At 42.9% G+C, this 19,901-nt stretch overlaps 1 protein-coding gene across 1 annotated transcript; it reads left to right on the top strand.

Annotated features, from left to right (window-relative positions):
• Positions 1-2,781: 2,781 nt before the first annotated feature.
• Positions 2,782-11,964, top strand: LOC121554471. The gene is made up of 7 exons (XM_041868069.2): positions 2,782-3,100; positions 3,550-3,720; positions 4,245-4,430; positions 5,144-5,300; positions 7,955-8,015; positions 8,878-9,098; positions 11,845-11,964. Exons 1-7 carry the CDS (start codon positions 3,049-3,051, stop codon positions 11,876-11,878), a joined length of 882 nt encoding a protein of 293 aa, XP_041724003.2. The 5' UTR covers positions 2,782-3,048; the 3' UTR covers positions 11,879-11,964.
• Positions 11,965-19,901: the final 7,937 nt, after the last annotated feature.

Below are 19,901 nucleotides of genomic sequence, written 5' to 3'. Positions count from 1 at the left end.
ATAACAGAAGAGCCCGGTGGGAGAACAGACAGGAAGCGCACACACACACACACACACACACACACACACTACACACACACACTTACACACACACACACACACACACACACACACACACACACACACACACACACACACACACACACACCTGCTGTCTCTATCACTACCTCCACCAGTACATCAAACAGCTGTTATGTTTCCTCATCAAATACCTATTACAGTTTTTCTCAATTGTTTACACACAAATACTGGTACTTGAGACACAATGACCACAACATGTAACTCATGCACCAACCCCCTGAACCAATTCTGCTAAACTACAAGCACAATTCCTGCTTTACACTCAAATTGCAGTTCTACAACACACTTTTTTCAAAACACTACACACAAATCTTTGCATTTGGCACAATTTTCATGCAGAAAATCTATTGTTTTCACAACGAACACACTGCCATTCAAATATGCACACTGACTCATCACATGGGCAAACACCCGTCACACAGTTTTACAATTAGCAATCAGAGCTTTAGCATAAAAGGGCAACAGGTGAGCTCTTCTGTTTTGGAGCAATGGATGCCAACATTGGAAACAGAGGCAGAGCCAGAGGAGTGAGAGTAAGAGGAGGAGGACGGGGAGGACGAGGACGAGGACGAGGACGAGGAAGGCCAAGGACCGTAATCTCTGATGAGATCCGAGCCACTTTGGTTGATCATGTGGTCAACCATGGTCTAACAATGAGGGAGGCTGGGCAAAGAGTACAGCCAAATTTGAGCAGGTACACTGTAGCATCCATCATCCGGACATTCCGAAATGAGAATAGGTAAGAAATCTACTCTCACTAGAAAATTGCAGTACTGCATATCAATACAGTACTCAATGAGTACAGTAGTACAGGATTGCCTGTGGACTGTTCTGTAGGACTGTAAAAATAAAGTATGTTTCAAGTATTTGGGAAATGTATTTCTACTTTGTATTTACAGCATTTTACTATTTGTTTGGCAGAACTGAAAGATTACCAATACAAGGTGGTCGGGAACGTGTTCTGTCTCCTGAACAGGAAACTGAAATCATGAACATGGTCCTAGAAAATAACGCCATAACATTACGGCAAATACAAAGAAAAATAATAGAAAACAATGAGATATTTCAAAATATTGATAGGGCAAGCTTATCAACACTGGACCGTGTCTTGCGCAGAAATAATCTCAGGATGAAGCAGGTCTACAGGGTGCCATTTGAACGCAATTCAGAAAAAGTCAAAGAATTGCGATATAACTATGTGCAAGTGAGTCCTATACAATCCCACAATTGATGCATACTCTCAACACTGTATAAATTATACATATTTCAGTATTGTAATCATAATGATTGTGCTTCACATTAGTGACCACTCCATGTCTATTTCTGATATTGTCATGTGTGTTTCAGAGAGTCCTTGAGCTAGAGGTGGCTGCAGTGGAGCACCAGTTCATCTTCATTGATGAGGTTGGATTCAACCTCACAAAAAGACGAAAGAGGGGAAGGAATATCATCGGCCAGCGTGCCATTGTTCAAGTCCCTGGCCAGCGCCGAGGGAACATCACAATGTGTGCAGCGATTACCCACCACGGCGTCATCCATCACCATGCTACCCTTGGCCCCTACAACACCGCCCATCTGGTCACATTCCTGGACCCTACACAACACACTCATTCCACCAGATCAGGTAGATGACCCAGAGCAGCTCAGGTACGTTGTCATTTGGGACAACGTAAGTTTCCACAGGGCTGCTCTGGTTCGTAACTGGTTCACTGCCCACCCACGCTTTTTAGTGGTTTATCTCCCTCCATATTCTCCATTCCTCAATCCTATTGAGGAATTTTTTTCTGCCTGGAGATGGAAAGTGTATGACCGAAATCCACAAACGCGTATACCTCTTCTCCAAGCTATGGAAGACGCATGTGGAGATATAGCAGCTGATGCTTTTCATGGCTGGAATCGCCATGCTAGGCGATATTTCCCCCGCTGCTTGGCCAGGGAAAACATTGCTTGGGATGTGGATGAGGTGCTGTAACTGTATACATTAAATTCTTCTGTTTTGTATGTAGACCACTGTATGTGCAACTTTGTGTTGGTTGGGAATGGGATGTACACTGTGTACATTGTTTTTGTGGGAAAAATGAAATATATTTGTTACCGTGTATTTGTGTGTTCTGAGTATAAAAACAATATTCTCAAATATTTTACAACACACTTATGTATGTACTGTCTGTAGTAATGGCAACACTGAACCAAAAAAAGGCCTAAGTCATTATGATGAATGGAGAAGAAGTGTTGCATTGAGCACATCAGTGTTCAACTGGTTCTTATAAATGTATATTCATATGATGGTTTGTGTGTGTCATTTGAAAACAAAATACCATTTTGATAAGAAATAACATTGTTTTGAATGTAAAGTTTCATTTTGCTGAGGGGTTTTGCCCATTGTGTGTGTGTTTTTTTGTTTGTGTGTAGAGTTCTGAGAATATGAGGCATGCTTTCAGAAAATGTGTGTAAACAATCGAGAAAAACTGTAAAGCCACGGTCTGGAGTTTGATACAGTAAGACAGTGGTACTGCGCTCTAATATCATGTGCATCTGTGAGTGTGTGTATGGTTTCCAAGATGTAAGCACAATGGAAAAACCCAAGTAGCCTATGAACATGGAACTATGTAGTTATATTGCTTCACTCTTCAACTTCACTTCCTCTTCCTTTCTCTAGAGCGATAGAGAGAGAGAGACAGAGCGAGAGAGAGAGAGAGAGATTAAAAGTTGTTAGGCTGAATGTGTACGGAAGGAGGAAGTTGAGAGTTGTGAATCAGAGACAGAGAATCAGAATTAAAACAGGTGGTGTGAAGACAGTAACAGACAGATGGTGTGAAGACAGAGATGAAACATTATGAAACACAAATGTATAAATTAAAATAAAGATGGTGTAGTGAAAGAGGGGAGAAAAAGAGAAAAGTGGAAAACAACAAAAAGACAACAAGGATCAGAGAAGGATAAAAATCGGTGTGGCTGACGACAGAGATGAGAAAACACTGTGACTACTCTCTTCTGGTCCTCGTCCTGATACACACAGGTTGGTGTCACTCATTATAAACTCGAATAAGACCAACGTTTTAGTTCAGTAGAACACACACAGCAAGAAAGTGCATTAATCAAATAATTGAGGATGACAAAAAAGTAAAATAGTTATTTCCATGATTATTTCCAAAACCCACTACATTCTATTTGTAACCCTATTTTAACAGTTCATGTTAGGGTCATACACTCCCAGCAGATTTGGAAAGTGTAGGGTTTAGGCAAAAAGAAAGGGTTGTGTGTGTGTGTGTGTGTGTGTGTGTGTATGTGTGTGTATGTGTGCGTGTGTGTGTGGGTGTGTGTGTGTGTGTGCGCACATGCATGTCTGAATGTGTGTGTGTGTGTATTAATGTATGCAAAAAAATGGGTTTCATCTTCATTTCACTGGAAGTGGCTGTCGCTTTTTGTAGCGCCCACACATAACTGACTTCTACCTGCTTTACACAGGCACAGCCGACAGTGTGATCTCTGTATCTCACACACGGGACAGAGAGCATCTGTCTATCAGCTGTCGTCTGCGGGGGAACGACACTGTTTCTCAGATCAACTGGGAGATGATCAGCAGTCCCAACCACACCACTACCAAACTGAAACTGGGCACTTTCCATCCCGTGTTCGGTACATATACAATAACAATAATGTCATTTATATTAGCATTAACTTAAAAAATATATATATATCTTAACCTACATTTACATTTAAGCCATTTAGCAGACGCTCTTATCCAGAGCGACATACAGTTAGTGAGTGCATACATTTTTCATACTGGCCCCCCCGTGGGAAACAAACCCACAACCCTGGCGTTGCAAGCGCCATGCTCTACCAACTGAGCTACAGGGGTAGCATATTGGATGACTGTAATTCATATTCCATTCACCGAGCTCAATGTAACATCGATAGGTTTAGGCTACTACATGATACTCGAATTTCCCTATACCCATCATGAGGTTGCTACAACCTAGCCTGTGAATGAAAGTTTACAACGTAGGTGCACAGGTCAAAAGAAAGACTACTACCTAGCAATGTAGTATGCTATACTGATAATGTACAGAACTTTGGGATTTGTGTATGTGAATGAAAAGCGCTCTATAAATAAAATGTATTATTATTGTTATTATTAATATCATATATATGCCATTTAGGGACATACGTGGTCCCAGAGTACAACGACACTGTGGAGATCCAGGGTAGTGCCCCCAGCCGCAGTTCCAGGCTCGACCTGAAGGGTGGCGATGGGGAAGAGGACAGCCAACTCTGCTGTATCTTCATCACGTTTCCCTCTGGGGTGCTGGAGCAGTGTACACACACCAGGATCAATGAAAGCACTGGTACTCTCCCTCTCTACCTTTATCTCATCTCTCTCTCTCTCTCTCTCTCTCTCATTTTCTCTCTCTCTCTCTCTCTCTCTCTCTCTCTCTCTCATCCCTCTCTCTCTCTCTCTCTCTCTCTCTCTCTCTCTCTCTCTCTCTCATTTTCTCTCTCTCTCTCTCTCTCTCTCTCTCTCTCTCTCTCTCTCTCTCTCTCTCTCTCTCTCTCTCTCTCTCATCTCCCCCTCTCTCTCTCTCTCTCTCTCTCTTTCTCTCTCTCTCTCTCTCTCTCTCTCTCTCTCTCTCTCTCTCTCTCTCTCTCTCTCTTTCTCTCTCTCTCTCTCATTTTCTCTCTCTCTCTCATTTTCTCTCTCTCTCATTTTCTCTCTCTCTCTCTCTCTCTCTCTCTCTCTCTCTCTCTCTCTCTCTCTCTCTCTCTCTCTCTCTCTCTCTCTCTCTCTCTCTCTCTCTCTCTCTCTCTCTCTCTCTCTCTCTCTCTCTCTCTCTCTCTCTCTCTCTCTCTCTCTCTCTCTCTCTCTCTCTCTCTCTCTCTCTCTCTCTCTCTCTCTCTCTCTCTCTCTCTCTCTCTCTCTCTCTCAATCATAACTATCCACACAATACATAACTGTGTACTGTGTGTCTGTCTATTGTCTACCCACAGCAGAGGCCCAGGATATTTTGCTGCTGGAAGTACTGTGTTTTACGTGTGTGTGTGTGTGTGTGTCTATCCACAGCGGAGGCCCAGGATTCAGAGGCTCCAGAGCGGCTGCTAGGGGAAAGAACTTTGGAACAGTGGGCCCTGTTGGTAGGAGGCTCCACCATCAGCATCCTGAGCATTGTGACCTCATTGTACTACTGCTGGAAGTACTGCTGCAGACACTGCTGTCACAGGTAGGCCTAGCTCAGTGGAGGTTGGTATCGTTTAAGATGAGGGAGGATGGTTATCTTTTTTATGAGCATGGCCTTATTTCTATTACAGCATATTGGATGACTGTAATTCATATTCCATTCACCGAGCTCAATGTAACATCGATAGGGTTAGGCTACTACATGATACTCGAATTTCTCTATACCCATCATGAAGTTGCTACAACCTAGCCTATGAATGAATGTTTACAACGTAGGTGCACAGGTCAAGATAAAGATTTGAGTAAGCAAAGGGTGACAGACAGTGAAACATTCAATACTGCCTTGCACACTCTTGCCTGCATCTAGCTGATCTAGGGTGTAATCATTAGTCCAACAGTTGCAAACAAGAGTTTCTATTGGACAAATTCAGGTATGTTATCCCCGTTTTGGTTTTGTTTGCTTCCGTTTAAGAAATGTTTTTCAACAGAATCGGCGGAATGAATACACCCCTGATCACACGTAAACACAGTTCACTTTCATAGCATCCACATGATCACTTGCTCTCACCTTTTTCCTTCGCTTGTAGACTTCAGTGCACAACACATCAGCTGTCAGTGAGCAGCCGAAAAAACCTTTCCAAGCCAAACCTTCATACCATAACCGCTAACCGTTACACACAGCCTACATCGTTGTCACCATATTAGCTAACGTCATACTAGTCAACATAGCTACTAGAACTAACTAATTAGTAAACACGCTACAATCATGCAGTGCAGTGTACAGTCAGCAAGCAGTTTAGCAGTTACACCAGCAGGCCCCAGTGGCAATAAATAATCATTTTTTAAAAAGCTTACCTTGACTTGGAAGAGTTCCAGTGTTGGCTAGCCATACCCAACTAGCTATCATAGCATCCCTCTCTGTTTGAGATGTGTGTTTGAGTAGGCTAAACTAGCTAGCTGCATTCGCTAACTAAGTGAAAGTGACAAAAAAAAATACAAGGAAATATAGCTAGCTAGCTCTCTCTCTCTCTCTCATTTGCTTCTCCTTCATTTCAAAAAAAAATTGACTTGTTCAAAACTGTTCAACTACTGTCTTTCTCTCTCTCTTTGAGTCAACTACTCACCACATTGTATTTACTGCAGTGTTAGCTAGCTGTAGCTTATGCTTTCAGTACTAGATTAATTCTCTGATCCTTTGATTGGGTGGACAACATGTCAGTTCATGCTGCAAGAGCTCTGATAGGTTGGAGGATGTCCTCCGGATGTTGTCATAATTACTGTGTAAGTCTATGGAAGGGGGTGACATGTTGAAATCGATGTACCCAGGTGAGGACGGAAGCTAGCTGTCCTCCGGCTACACTATGGTGCTACCCTACAGAGTGCTGTTGAAGCTACCGTAGACCTTTATTGCAAAACAGTGTGTTTTAATCAATTATTTGGTGACGTGAATATATTTAGTATAGTCTTATCTAAAAAGGGTAACTTTTTAAATGTTTAACTATTTTTATTTTTATGAAATGCACTGAGGAGGATGGTCCTCCCTTTCCTCCTCTGAGGAGGCTCCACTAGCCAACCTTCACCTACTGGTGAAAGTACAGCTGCAGACCTTACTGATCAACTGAACCTATTTTGTGTCTGTCTGTCTGTCTGTCTTTCTCTCTGTCTCTCTCTCTCTCTGTCTCTCTCTCTCTCTCTCTCTCTCTCTCTCTCTCTCTCTCTCTCTCTCTCTGTCTGTCTGTCTGTCTGTCGGTCTGTCTGTCTGTCTGTCTGTCTGTCTGTCTGTCTGTCTGTCTGTCTGTCTCTCTGTGTCTGTCTGTCTCTCGCTGTCTTTCTCTCACCCTATCAATATCATTCTTCTGTCTGTATCTCTATTCCGACCTATCTCTCTCTACAGTCTACATTTTACTCTCTCTCTCTCCATCATCTGTATCACTGCTCTCTCTTCCTATCTGTCTTTTTCTTTTGTCTCTCTCTCACAGTCACATACAGGATGGAAAGACAGGCCTCACTCGCTCTGTCAGTAAAGTTTCCAGTAGCACTGACTATAACACCAAAGGTTATCAGCTCTCTGACTATAACACCAAAGGTTATCAGCTCTCTGACTCTAACACCAAAGGTTATCAACTCACTGACTATAACTCAAAATTGTCAAAGACTCCAGCCACCCTAGTCATAGACTGTTCTCTCTGCTACCGCACGGCAAGCGGTACCGGAGTGCCAAGTCTAGGTCCAAAAGACTTCTCAACAGCTTCTACCCCCAAGCCATAAGACTCCTGAACAGCTAATCATGGCTACCCGGACTATTTGCACTGCAAACTATTTGCACCCATCCTTTTTACGCTGCTGCTACTCTGTTAATTATTTATGCATAGTCACTTTAACTCTACCCACATGTACATATTACCTCAACTACCTCAACTAGCCGGTCCCCCGCACATTGACTCTGCAACGGTACCCCCCTGTATATATAGCCTCCCTACTGTCACTTTATTTTACTTTTGCTCTTTTTTTTCTCAACACTTTTTTTGTTGTTGTTTTATTTTTACTTTTTTTTGTTTAAAATAAATGCACTGTTGGTTAAGGGCTGTAAGTAAGCATTTGACTGTAATGTCTGCACCTGTTGTATTCGGCGCATGTGACCAATAAAATTTGATTTGATTTGATTTGATTTGAAGACTTATCTTCTCTTATCTCTAGTTCCAGGAGGCGAATGTTCGATGTAGAGACGTATCTGACAGATCAACACACAGAATCAGAGGTAAAGTTATTCTCTCAGCAACACTTTTAGCTCAACATCCTCTACATACCGTTTTGACACAATGGAAAATGATATCTTTACCTAGAAATTCTTTACCTAGAAATGACGTGTTGTAACCTAAAGCACATGGAAAAGGTCATTGGTGAAATTTAATGTAGGCTACATAACCACATGCCTTTGTATAGTCATAGATAGAACCATTGCCTGTCTCTATGGGGAGAGTGACCTCAGTAAACATAGTGACCTGCGTTACCATGAAAACCCAGAGGGCCCCCCCATCGCTATGGTTATCGCCATGGTTTCCTGTTGTTCACTGTGAATAACATTTGTGTGGTTACATTTCTTGGCCAATGCTCAGCCGTTTCTCTCTCTCTCTCACACACACACACACACAACACACACACACACACACACACACACACACACACACACACACACACACACACACACACACTGGTAAATGTGGTTTGACGTTTCTCATACTTAGGTTCACAATAGTGTAACATACAGTAGCTGGTGTGCTGTTAACAGGGCAGAAGAATCAGTCTGTCAAGCAGAGTTTTTTATAACGTTTGCTGTATGGTCGGATTAGGTGTGATGTGAACATTGCAGTGAGAGTTGCTTTCGTTACACTTCTATTACAGACCTCTTTTCATTTGGTGTTTACATTTACATGATAGAACGTGATTAAATGACAATTGATACAAGCAACATTACAAATAATTTAGTTACCAATTATTTTCAAAACAACATCTCTCTCTCTCTCTCTCTCTCTCTCTCTCCCTCTCTCTCTTTATATATATATATATATATATATATATATATATATATATATATATATATATATATATCTCTTATCCAGGGTGTCAAAGAGGAGCCCCCCCCAGCAACCCCCTTCCCTCACCTCCCCAGCCCCAGCCCCAGGGTTTTGACCCCTCCAAGCTCTATGCTAAAATCAAGCTGGACCTGCTGTATGGACGGCTGTGGAAGGCCTACCAGGGGACGGCCACGGCCTGGGGCCCAACAACACAGCACGGGCCACAACATGGTCCACAGCAAGTGGCAGAGCCAGGGCCACAAAAGGTATGTCTTTCTTTCTATAGGTTTTATATTTATCTATGTATGAGGAAACCTCACTTTTCAAAGCAGTCAATTCAAAATAAAGGAATTTATTCAACTTCTATAGTGCTTTTCATTAAAATAATAATCTTTAAATGCTTGAAAAAGCTAAACGAACAAGATTAAAATAAAACAGCTATAGAGTGGGTCCGGACTATGATTTTCAGCCAGAGTTGAACGTTTTTGAGTGTTTCAAACCTCCTACAGATGGAGTGATAGTCAAGAAGGAACCACATGTAGTAGAGGTCTGTCCATGATAGGGCGCTGCTCTGCCTTCTTGACGTCTCAGTCGACCAGACAGGTCCTACAGGCCCTAGTTTTGTCGCACCTGGACTACTGACCAGCTGTGTGAAGCAAAAAAAGGACATAGGTCAATTGCAGTTGGTCCAGAACAAAGCAGCACGTAGGTGCACTTAGATGTACACGGAGGGCAAGTGTCAGTAACATGCATGTCAGTCTCTCCTGGCTCAAGGTTGAGGAGAGATTGACTGCATCACTATTGGTCTTTGTGTGAGGTATTGATTTGTTGAAGGTACCGAGTACAACACAAGACATGCAACCAGAGGTCTATTCACAGTCCCCAGGTCCAGAATAGAGGCTGGGTAGTGCACAGTATTAAATAGAGCCATGACTACATTGAACCCTCTGCCACCCTGGGTAACTCAAGGTAGCAATAAAACCAGTATAAAAAACAGATAACAGAACACCTTACTGCACAAAGGGGACTGTGAAGAGACACAGACATTTTTTATATATTGTATTGTAATTTGCACTGTACTATGTATTAGACCTAGATGTTGTGTGTACAGTGAGGGAAACAAGTATTTGATCCCCTGCTGATTTTGTACGTTTGCCCACTGACAAAGAAATGATCAGTCTATAATTTTATTGGTAGGTTTATTTGAACAGTGAGAGACAGAGTAACAACAAAAAAATCCAGAAAAACGCATGTCAAAAATGTTATAAATTGATTTGCATTTTAATGAGGGAAATAAGTATTTGACCCCCTCTCAATCAGAAAGATTTCTGGCTCCCAGGTGTCTTTTATACAGGTAACGAGCTGAGATTAGGAGCACACTCTTAAAGGGAGTGCTCCTAATCTCAGCTTGTTACCTGTATAAAAGACACCTGTCCACAGAAGCAATCAATCAATCAGATTCCAAACTCTCCACCATGGCCAAGACCAAAGAGCTCTCCAAGGATGTCAGGGACAAGATTGTAGACCTACACAAGGCTGGAATGGGCTACAAGACCATCGCCAAGCAGCTTGGTGAGAAGGTGACAACAGTTGGTGTGATTATTCACAAATGGAAGAAACACAAAAGAACTGTCAATCTCCCTCGGCCTGGGGCTCCATGTAAGATCTCACCTCGTGGAGTTGCAATGATCATGAGAACGGTGAGGAATCAGCCCAGAACTACACGGGAGGTTCTTGTCAATGATCTCAATGCAGCTGGGACCATAGTCACCAAGAAAACAATTGGTAACACACTACGCCGTGAAGGACTGAAATCCTGCAGCGCCCGCAAGGTCCCCCTGCTCAAGAAAGCACATATACAGGCCCGTCTGAAGTTTGCCAAAGAACATCTGAATGATTCAGACGAGAATTGGGTGAAAGTGTTGTGGTCAGATGAGACCAAAATCGAGCTCTTTGGCATCAACTCAACTCGCCGTGTTTGGAGGAGGAGGAATGCTGCCTATGACCCCAAGAACACCATCCCCACCATCAAACATGGAGGTGGAAACATTATGCTTTGGGGGTGTTTTTCTGCTAAGGGGACAGGACAACTTCACCGCATCAAAGGGACGATGGACGGGGCCATATACCGTCAAATCTTGGGTGAGAACCGCATTCCCTCAGCCAGGGCATTGAAAATGGGTCGTGGATGGGTATTCCAGCATGACAATGACCCAAAACACACGGCCAAGGCAACAAAGGAGTGGCTCAAGAAGAAGCACATTAAGGTCCTGGAGTGGCCTAGCCAGTCTCCAGACCTTAATCCCATAGAAAATCTGTGGAGGGAGCTGAAGGTTCGAGTTGCCAAACGTCAGGCTCAAAACCTTAATGACTTGGCGAAGATCTGCAAAGAGGAGTGGGACAAAATCCCTCCTGAGATGTGTGCAAACCTGGTGGCCAACTACAAGAAACGTCTGACCTCTGTGATTGCCAACCAGGGTTTTGCCACCAAGTACTAAGTCATGTTTTGCAGAGGGGTCAAATACTTATTTCCCTCATTAAAATGCAAATACATTTATAACATTTTTGACATGCGTTTTTCTGGATTTTTTTGTTGTTATTCTGTCTCTCACTGTTCAAATAAACCTACCATTAAAATTATAGACTGATCATGTCTTTGTCAGTGGGCAAACGTACAAAATCAGCAGGGGATCAAATACTTTTTTCCCTCACTGTATGTACTGATATGTAGGCTATGTGCAACGTTTTAAATGTATGTATTTCAGTCCTTGAATAATAATGTTCTGTACTATGTATTATGTCATGTTTCATGTGGACCCCAGGAAGAGTAGCTGATGCTTTTGCAATGGCTAGTGGGTATCCTAATAAATACCAAATACAACGTGAAAACAAAGCAAAAAATAATGTTTGTTGATGCAAATGACACAGAAATGACACACATGCAGTATTTGATAAAGTCAACATCATCATAACCAGCTCTACTTCCTTCTGGGGGAACATTGGGCATCACAGAGGGAGGAACCGGAAGAATCCATTCTACAACTAGAACCTAAATCTCAACCAGAACTAAGACCAGAACATCAACCAACTCTGGAAGGAAGAGAGGAACCAGTGACTGAGCCTGAAACTGAGTCTGAGCTAAATACCTCCACCAACCTGGATCCTGGGACACAGATGGAGGAAATGTAGTCGGACACAGGTTTATGAGTGTGTGTGTGTGTATGTGTGTGTGTGTGTGTGTGTGTGTGTGTGTGTGTCTGTGTGTGTGTGTGTGTGTGTGTGTGTGTGTGTGTGTGTGTGTGTGTGTGTGTGTGTGTGTGTGTGTGTGTGTGTGTGTGTGTGTGCTTGTGCGTGCATGTGTGCATGTGTGTGTTGGGATGAATAAAGTATTGTTAACATTGGTTGAATAACCCTGAAACTATCTGTCAATCAATACGATCAATCTTCATTGTCCCAGAAGGAAATGTAGTGTGAGAATATTAAACTCATCTGAACTTTTAAACATAGTTATGGGTTGAATGACCTTTGGCTTTTTAAAGAGACCTGTTATTACAAGGAGTGAGACAGTGGTTGAAAGAATAGAAAAACATATTTTTTGGGTGTATATTTGTGGCTTTCTGTTAATATAACTGAGGTATACTGATTCATGACCAATATACAGTATATTGGATATTTGTATGTTGCTGTACTACTTTGTATACTTTTATTTCAATAAAAAATCGGACCATCAAAATTGTTTATCCTTCACTTTTACGTTTAGATTGTGCCTGCTCTTCCTTTGAGCCACTGGGGGGCGACACAAGACTACTTGCTCACTGACTCAAGCCCAGGGTAGCCGTACACTTGTAAACAGGTTACACACACTGTAAAGTTAGTAATCTACTTTTGTAACTAAAGCATGGACAGTTCTAACAGACATAATGCAGTGCCTTCGGAAACTATTCACACCCCTTGACTTTTTCCACATTTTGTTGTGTTACAGCCTGAATTTCAAATGGATTACATTTAGATGTTGTGTCACTGGCCTACACACAATACCCCATAATGTCAAAGTGGAATTATGTTTTTAGAAATTCTTTGAAATGTATTTAAAATTGAAAGCTGAAATGTCAACAAGTATTCAACCCCTTTGTTATGGTAAGCCTAAATAAGTTCAGGAGTAAAAATGTGCTTAACAAGTCAAATAATAAGTTGCATGGACTCACTCTGTGCGCAATAATAGTGTTTAACATGATTTTTGAATGATTACCTCATCTCTGTACCCCACACATACAATTACCTCTAAGGTCCCTCAGCCGAGCAGTGAATTTCAAACACTGATTCAACCACAAAGACCAGGGAGGTTTTCCAATGCCTTTCAAAGAAGGGCACCTATTGGTTGATGGGTAAAAAAAGGGAATATCCCTTTGAGCATGATGAAGTTATTAATTACACTTTGTATGGTGTATCAATACACCCAGTCACTACAAATTTACAGGCGTCATTCCTAACTCAGTTGCCGCAGAGGAAGGAAGCCGCTCAGGGATTTCACCACGATGCCAACGGTGACTTTAAAATACTTACAGAGTTGAATGGAGTATGAAAATGTATGCACTCACTAACTGTAAGTCGCTCTGGATAAAGTAAAACTGCAAATAATGTGGCAAAGCAATTAACTTCTATATTCTGAATACAAAGTGTTTTGTTTGGGGCAAATCCAACACAACACATCACTGAGTACCATATTTTCAAGCATGGTGGTGGCTGCATCATGTTATGGGTATGCTTGTCATCGGCAAGGACTAGGGAGTTTTTTAGGATAGAAATAAACAGAATAGAGCTAAGCACAGGCAAACTCCTAGAGGAAAACCTGGTTCAGTCTGCTTACCAACAGACACTGGGAGACAAATTCACCTTTCAGCAGGACAATAACCTAAAACACAAGGCCAAATATACACTGGAGTTGCTTACCAAGACGACATTGAATGTTCCTGAGTGGCCTAGTTACAGTTTTCACTTAAAATCGACTTGAAAATCTATGGCAAGACTTGAAAATGGCTGTCTAGCAATGATCAACAATCAACTTGACAGAGATTGAAGGATTTTGAAAAGAATAATGTGCAAATATTGTACAATCCATGTGTGGAAAGCTCTTAGAGACTTTCCCAGAAAGACTCACAGTTGTAATCGCTGCTAAAGGCGATTCTAATATGTATTTACTCATGGGTGTGAATACTTACACTTACTCATTCAAGGGTTTGTCTTTATTTTTACTATTTTCTACATTGTAGAATAATAGTGAAGACATCAAAACTATGAAATAACACATATGGAATCATGTAGTAACCAAAAAAGTAAGTAAGTAAGTAAAATATATTTTATATATGAGATTCTTCAAATAGCCACCCTTTGCCTTGATGACAGCTTTGCACACTCTTGGCGTTCTCTCAACCAGCTTCATGAGGTAGTCACCTAGAATGTCCCAAATGGTAACCTATTCCCCATATAGTGCACTACTTTGAACAGGGCTCTAGTGCACTGTATAGAGAATAGGGTGCCATTTGGATGTTTTGTACCGTTAAACAAATTATGATAAATAGAATCTTACAAAACAACAACAACTTCAGGCTGGGTTATCTCAGCAGTAGCTCTACCTCTCTCTACTTCTATCTACCTCTACCTCTCTCTACCTCTACCTCTATCTACCTCTACCTCTATCTACCTCTAACTCTACCTCTCTCTATCTCTCTCTACCTCTACCTCTACATCTCTTTACCTCTACCTCTCTATATCTACCTCTACCTCTACGTTTCTCTACCCCTAACTCCACCTCTACCTCTATCTACCTCTCTCTACCTCTAACTCTACCTCTCTCTATCTCTCTCTACATCTACATCTCTCTATACCTCTACATCTCTTTACCTCTACCTCTCTATATACAGTGGGGAGAACAAGTATTTGATACACTGCCGATTTTGCAGGTTTTCCTACTTACAAAGGATGTAGAGGTCTGTAATTTTTATCATAGGTACACTTCAACTGTGAGAGACGGAATCTAAAACAAAAATCCAGAAAATCACATTGTATGATTTTAAGTAATTCATTTGCATTTTATTGCATGACATAAGTATTTGATACATCAGAAAAACAGAACTTAATATTTGGTACAGAAACCTTTGTTTGCAATTACAGAGATCATATGTTTCCTGTAGGTCTTGACCAGGTTTGCACACACTGCAGCAGGGATTTTGGCCCACTCCTCCATACAGACCTTCTCCAGATCCTTCAGGTTTTGGGGCTGTCGCTGGACAATACGGACTTTCAGCTCCCTCCAAATATTTTCTATTGGGTTCAGGTCTGGAGACTGGCTAGGCCACTCCAGGACCTTGAGATGCTTCTTACGGAGCCACTCCTTAGTTGCCCTGGCTGTATGTTTCGGGTCGTTGTCATGCTGGAAGACCCAGCCACGACCCATCTTCAATGCTCTTACTGAGGGAAGGAGGTTGTTGGCCAAGATCTCGCATACATGGCCCCATCCATCCTCCCTTCAATACGGTGCAGTCGTCCTGTCCCCTTTGCAGAAAAGCATCCCCAAAGAATGATGTTTCCACCTCCATGCTTCACGGTTGGGATGGTGTTCTTGGGGTTGTACTCATCCTTCTTTTTCCTCCAAACACGGCGAGTGGAGTTTAGACCAAAAAGCTCTATTTTTGTCTCATCAGACCACATGACCTTCTCCCATTCCTCCTCTGGATCATCCACATGGTCATTGGCAAACTTCAGACGGGCCTGGACATACGCTGGCTTGAGCAGGGGGACCTTGCGTGCGCTGCAGGATTTTAATCCATGACGGCGTAATGTGTTACTAATGGTTTTCTTTGAGACTGTGGTCCCAGCTCTCTTCAGGTCATTGACCAGGTCCTGCCGTGTTGTTCTGGGCTGATCCCTCACCTTCCTCATGATCATTGATGCCCCACGAGGTGAGATCTTGCATGGAGCCCCAGACCGAGGGTGATTGACCGTCATCTTGAACTTCTTCCATTTTCTAATAATTGCGCCAACAGTTGTTGTCTTCTCACCAAGCTGCTTGCCTATTGTCCTGTATCCCATCCCAGCCTTGTGCAGGTCTACAATTTTATCCCTGATGTCCTTACACAGCTCTCTGGTCTTGGCCATTGTGGAGAGGTTGGAGTCTGTTTGATTGAGTGTGTGGACAGGTGTCTTTTATACAGGTAACGAGTTCAAACAGGTGCAGTTAATACAGGTAATGAGTGGAAAACAGGAGGGCTTCTTAAAGAAAAACTAACAATTCTCTGAGATCCGGAATTCTTACTGGTTGGTAGGTGATCAAATATTTATGTCATGCAATAAAATGCAAATTAATTACCGTATTTTCCGCACTATAAGGCGCACTTAAAAGCCTTTAATTTTCTCAAAAAACGACAGTGCGCCTTATAATCCGGAGCGCCTTATATATGGATCAATTGGTTAATTGGTTGATCCATACTGGTTGTACACGGCGCTCAAGGTGCTCTGTCAAAATGTTTCAGTATGAAAAACCAATAAAAACAATTTAATAATAATGAGATGTTTCAGTACGACTGGTAAACTACAAAGCCGCACCACTTGCAGCATTACGGTAGCCAGTACACACCGGTACTGTGCTTACTCACAGTCCCACACCACTTGTGTGTGTATAAAGACCCCAAAATGGCACCTTTCAAGAGACACGCTTACGACGCAGAGTTCAAGCTCAAGGCTGTCGGTCATGCAGTAGAATATGGGAATAGAGCAGCAGCGAGAGAATTCAACATTAATGAATCAATGGTACGGAAGTGGAGGAAGCAAGAAGATGACCTGCGCCAAGTAAAGAAGACTAAACAGAGTTTCCGAGGGAACAAAGCGAGATGGCCACAGTTAGAGGACAAACTCGAACAGTGGGTTGTTGAACAGAGAGCAGCAAGTAGAAGCGTCTCTACAGTCACTATTCGAATGAAGGCAACAGCGCTAGCACGGGACATGACAATCGATGAATTTCGAGGCGGTCCTTCTTGGTGCTTTCGTTTTATGAAAAGACGTAATCTCTCCATCCGCACACGAACTACCGTCTCGCAGCAACTGCCAAAAGATTACCAAGAAAAGCTGGTCACTTTCCGCGCATACTGCAAAAAGAAGATCACTGAAAAGAAGATCCGGCCAGAGCACATCACCAACATGGACGAGGTTCCACTCACCTTTGATATTCCCGTGAACCACACTGTGGAGAAAACGGGGACCAGTACGGTGTCTGTACGCACCACAGGGAATGAGAAGTCATCCACTGTAGTTCTCGCCTGCCAGGCTAATGGCCAGAAACTTCCACCCATGATTATTTTCAAGAGGAAGACCTTGCCAAAAGAGAACTTTCCAGCCGGCGTCGTCATCAAAGCTAGCCCGAAGGGATGGATTGATGAGGAAAAGATGAGTGAGTGGCTGAGAGAAATTTACGTCAAGAGACCGGGTGGCTTTTTCCACACAGCTCCGTCCCTATTGATCTACGACTCAATGCGCGCCCATATCACCGATGCTGTCAAAAAACAAGTGAAGCAAACTAATTCGGAGCTTGCCGTCATTCCGGTGGATTAACTAAAGAACTCCAGCCGCTAGATATTGGTGTCAACAGGGCGTTCAAAGCTAGACTGCGAGCTGCGTGGGAGCAGTGGATGACAGAAGGCGAACACACGTTCACCAAGACGGGGAGACAGCGCCGGGCGACTTACGCCACTATCTGCCAATGGATCGTGGATGCCTGGGCTGATATATCGGTCTCAACTGTGGTCAAAGCTTTCACGAAGGCAGGAATAATCTCTGAACTGCCAGGCAACAGCAGCGACACTGACTCGGATAATGACGAGAGGGAGCCGGGCAGGTTGGATGCCGTAGTCGCCCAACTGTTCAATTCGGACACTGAAGAAGAAGAATTCGAGGGGTTCGTGGATGGGGAATGAACTGAAAAAGTGAGCTTTACGTGTTATATGTAACTGAAGAATGTTGAGTTATGCACTAACGTTTGATTTAGTGGTATCAGACTGTTTCTTTTACTACGTGTTTACTGAATCAGGGAAAGGTTCCCCTCCACGTTTGGGAGAAGAGTGAGCAAGGCTGGGAGATATTGTTAATATGCACATTAACGTTTGAACAACATTACCATGGGAGTGAACGGAGTTGTCAGAACGCTTAATAAAAGTTTGACTTTATCTGACTGTTTTGTTGACATTCCTTTTAGCACAGCTCCATCTAGTGGATGCATAACGCAACCCCAGTCAATTCGTTTGACTACAGTATCTTCTATTCTATGCGCCTTATAATCCGGTGCGCCCTATATATGAAAACAGTTCTAAAATAGGCCATTCATTGAAGGTGCGCCTTATAATCCGGTGCGCCTTATAGTGCGGAAAATACGGTACTTAAAAATCATACAATGTGATTTTCCGGATTTTTGTTTTAGATTCCGTCTCTCACAGTTGAAGTGTACCTATGATAAAATTTACAGACCTCTACATGCTTTGTAAGTAGGAAAACCTGGAAAATCGGCAGTGTATCAAATACTTGCTCTCCCACTGTATCTACCTCTACATCTCTCTACCTCTATCACTCTCTGACTTCATATCTCTACCGCTATCTACCTTTACCTCTCTCTACTTCTACCTCTACCTCTACATCTCTCTACTTCTCTTTACCTCTACCTCTCGCTACCTCTACCTCTATCTACCTCTACCTCTACCTCTCGCTACCTCTACCTCTCGCTACCTCTACCTCTATCTACCTCTACCACTACCTCTATCTCCCTCTACCTCTACCTCTAACTCTATCTACCTTTACCTCTCTCTACCTCTACCTCTCTTTACCTCTCTCTACCTTTACCTCTCTCTACCTCTACCTCTCTCTACCTCTACCTCTTTCTACCTTACCTCTCTCTACTTCTACCACTACCTCTCTCCACCTTTACCTCTCTACCTCTACGGCTCTCTACCTCTACCGCTCTCTACCTCTACCTATCTCTACCTCTCTCTCTCTCTACCTCTAACTCTACATCTCTCTACCTCTACCTCTATCTACCTCTACCTCTCTCTACCATTATCTACCTCTACTTCTATCTACCTCTACCTCTCTTTACCTCTACTTCTCTCTACCTCTACCTCTCTCTACCTCTACCTCTCTCTACCTCTACCTCTTTCTACCTCTACCTCTTTCTACCTCTATCACTCTCTACCTCTACCTCTCTCTACCACTACCTCTCTCTACCTCTAAATATCTCTACCTCTCTCTACCTCTACCTTTCTCTACCTCTACCTCTCTCTACCTCTACCTACCTTTACCTCTACCTCAACCTCTACCACTCTCTACCTCTAAATCTCTCTACCTCTACCTCTCTCTACCTCTACCTCTCTCTACCTCTCTCTACCTCTACCTCTACCTCTCTCTACCTCTACCTCTCTCTACCTCTAAATCTCTCTACCTCTCTCTACCTCTACAAATCTCTACCTCTCTCTACCTCTCTCTACCTCTACCTTTCTCTACCTTTACCTCTCTCTACCTATACCGACCTTTACCTCCACCTCACTCTACCTCTCTCTACCTCTCTCTACCTCTCTCTACCTCTCTCTACCTCTCTCTACCTCTATGTCTCTCTAACTCTACCTCTCTATACCTCTACCTCTACCTACCTCTACCTCTCTCTAACTATACCTCTACCTATCTCCATCTCACTCCACCTCTACCCCCATCCACCTCTACCTGTCTCTCTATCTCTATGCTCTCTACATCTACATCTCTCTACCTCTAACTCTCTACCTCTACCTCTACCTCTCTCTACCTCTACCTCTTTCTACCTCTACCTCTCGCTTCCTATTCAACTCTCTACATCTCTCTACCTCTACCCCGACCTCTACACCTACATCTACCTCTCTCAACCTCTACGTCTATCTACCTCTCTCTACCTCTACCTCTATCTACCTCTAACTCTCTCTGCCTCTACCTCTACCTCTATCTACCTCTATCACTCTCTGACTCTACCTGTCTCTACCTCTACCTCTCTCTACTTCTATCTC

This window comes from Coregonus clupeaformis, chromosome 39 (assembly GCF_020615455.1).
Source record: "Coregonus clupeaformis isolate EN_2021a chromosome 39, ASM2061545v1, whole genome shotgun sequence".
NCBI lineage: Eukaryota > Metazoa > Chordata > Actinopteri > Salmoniformes > Salmonidae > Coregonus > Coregonus clupeaformis.
This window is presented reverse-complemented; position numbering and strand designations above follow the sequence as displayed.

Bases quoted from the DNA above. Each gene is read 5' to 3' on its own strand.
- LOC121554471 (XM_041868069.2), top strand. From the start codon at position 3,049: ATGAGAAAACACTGTGACTACTCTCTTCTGGTCCTCGTCCTGATACAC. The intron at 3,721-4,244 runs GTACATATACAA...TATGCCATTTAG, and splicing joins CACTTTCCATCCCGTGTTCG to GGACATACGTGGTCCCAGAG. The intron at 5,301-7,954 runs GTAGGCCTAGCT...TCTTATCTCTAG, and splicing joins TGCAGACACTGCTGTCACAG to TTCCAGGAGGCGAATGTTCG.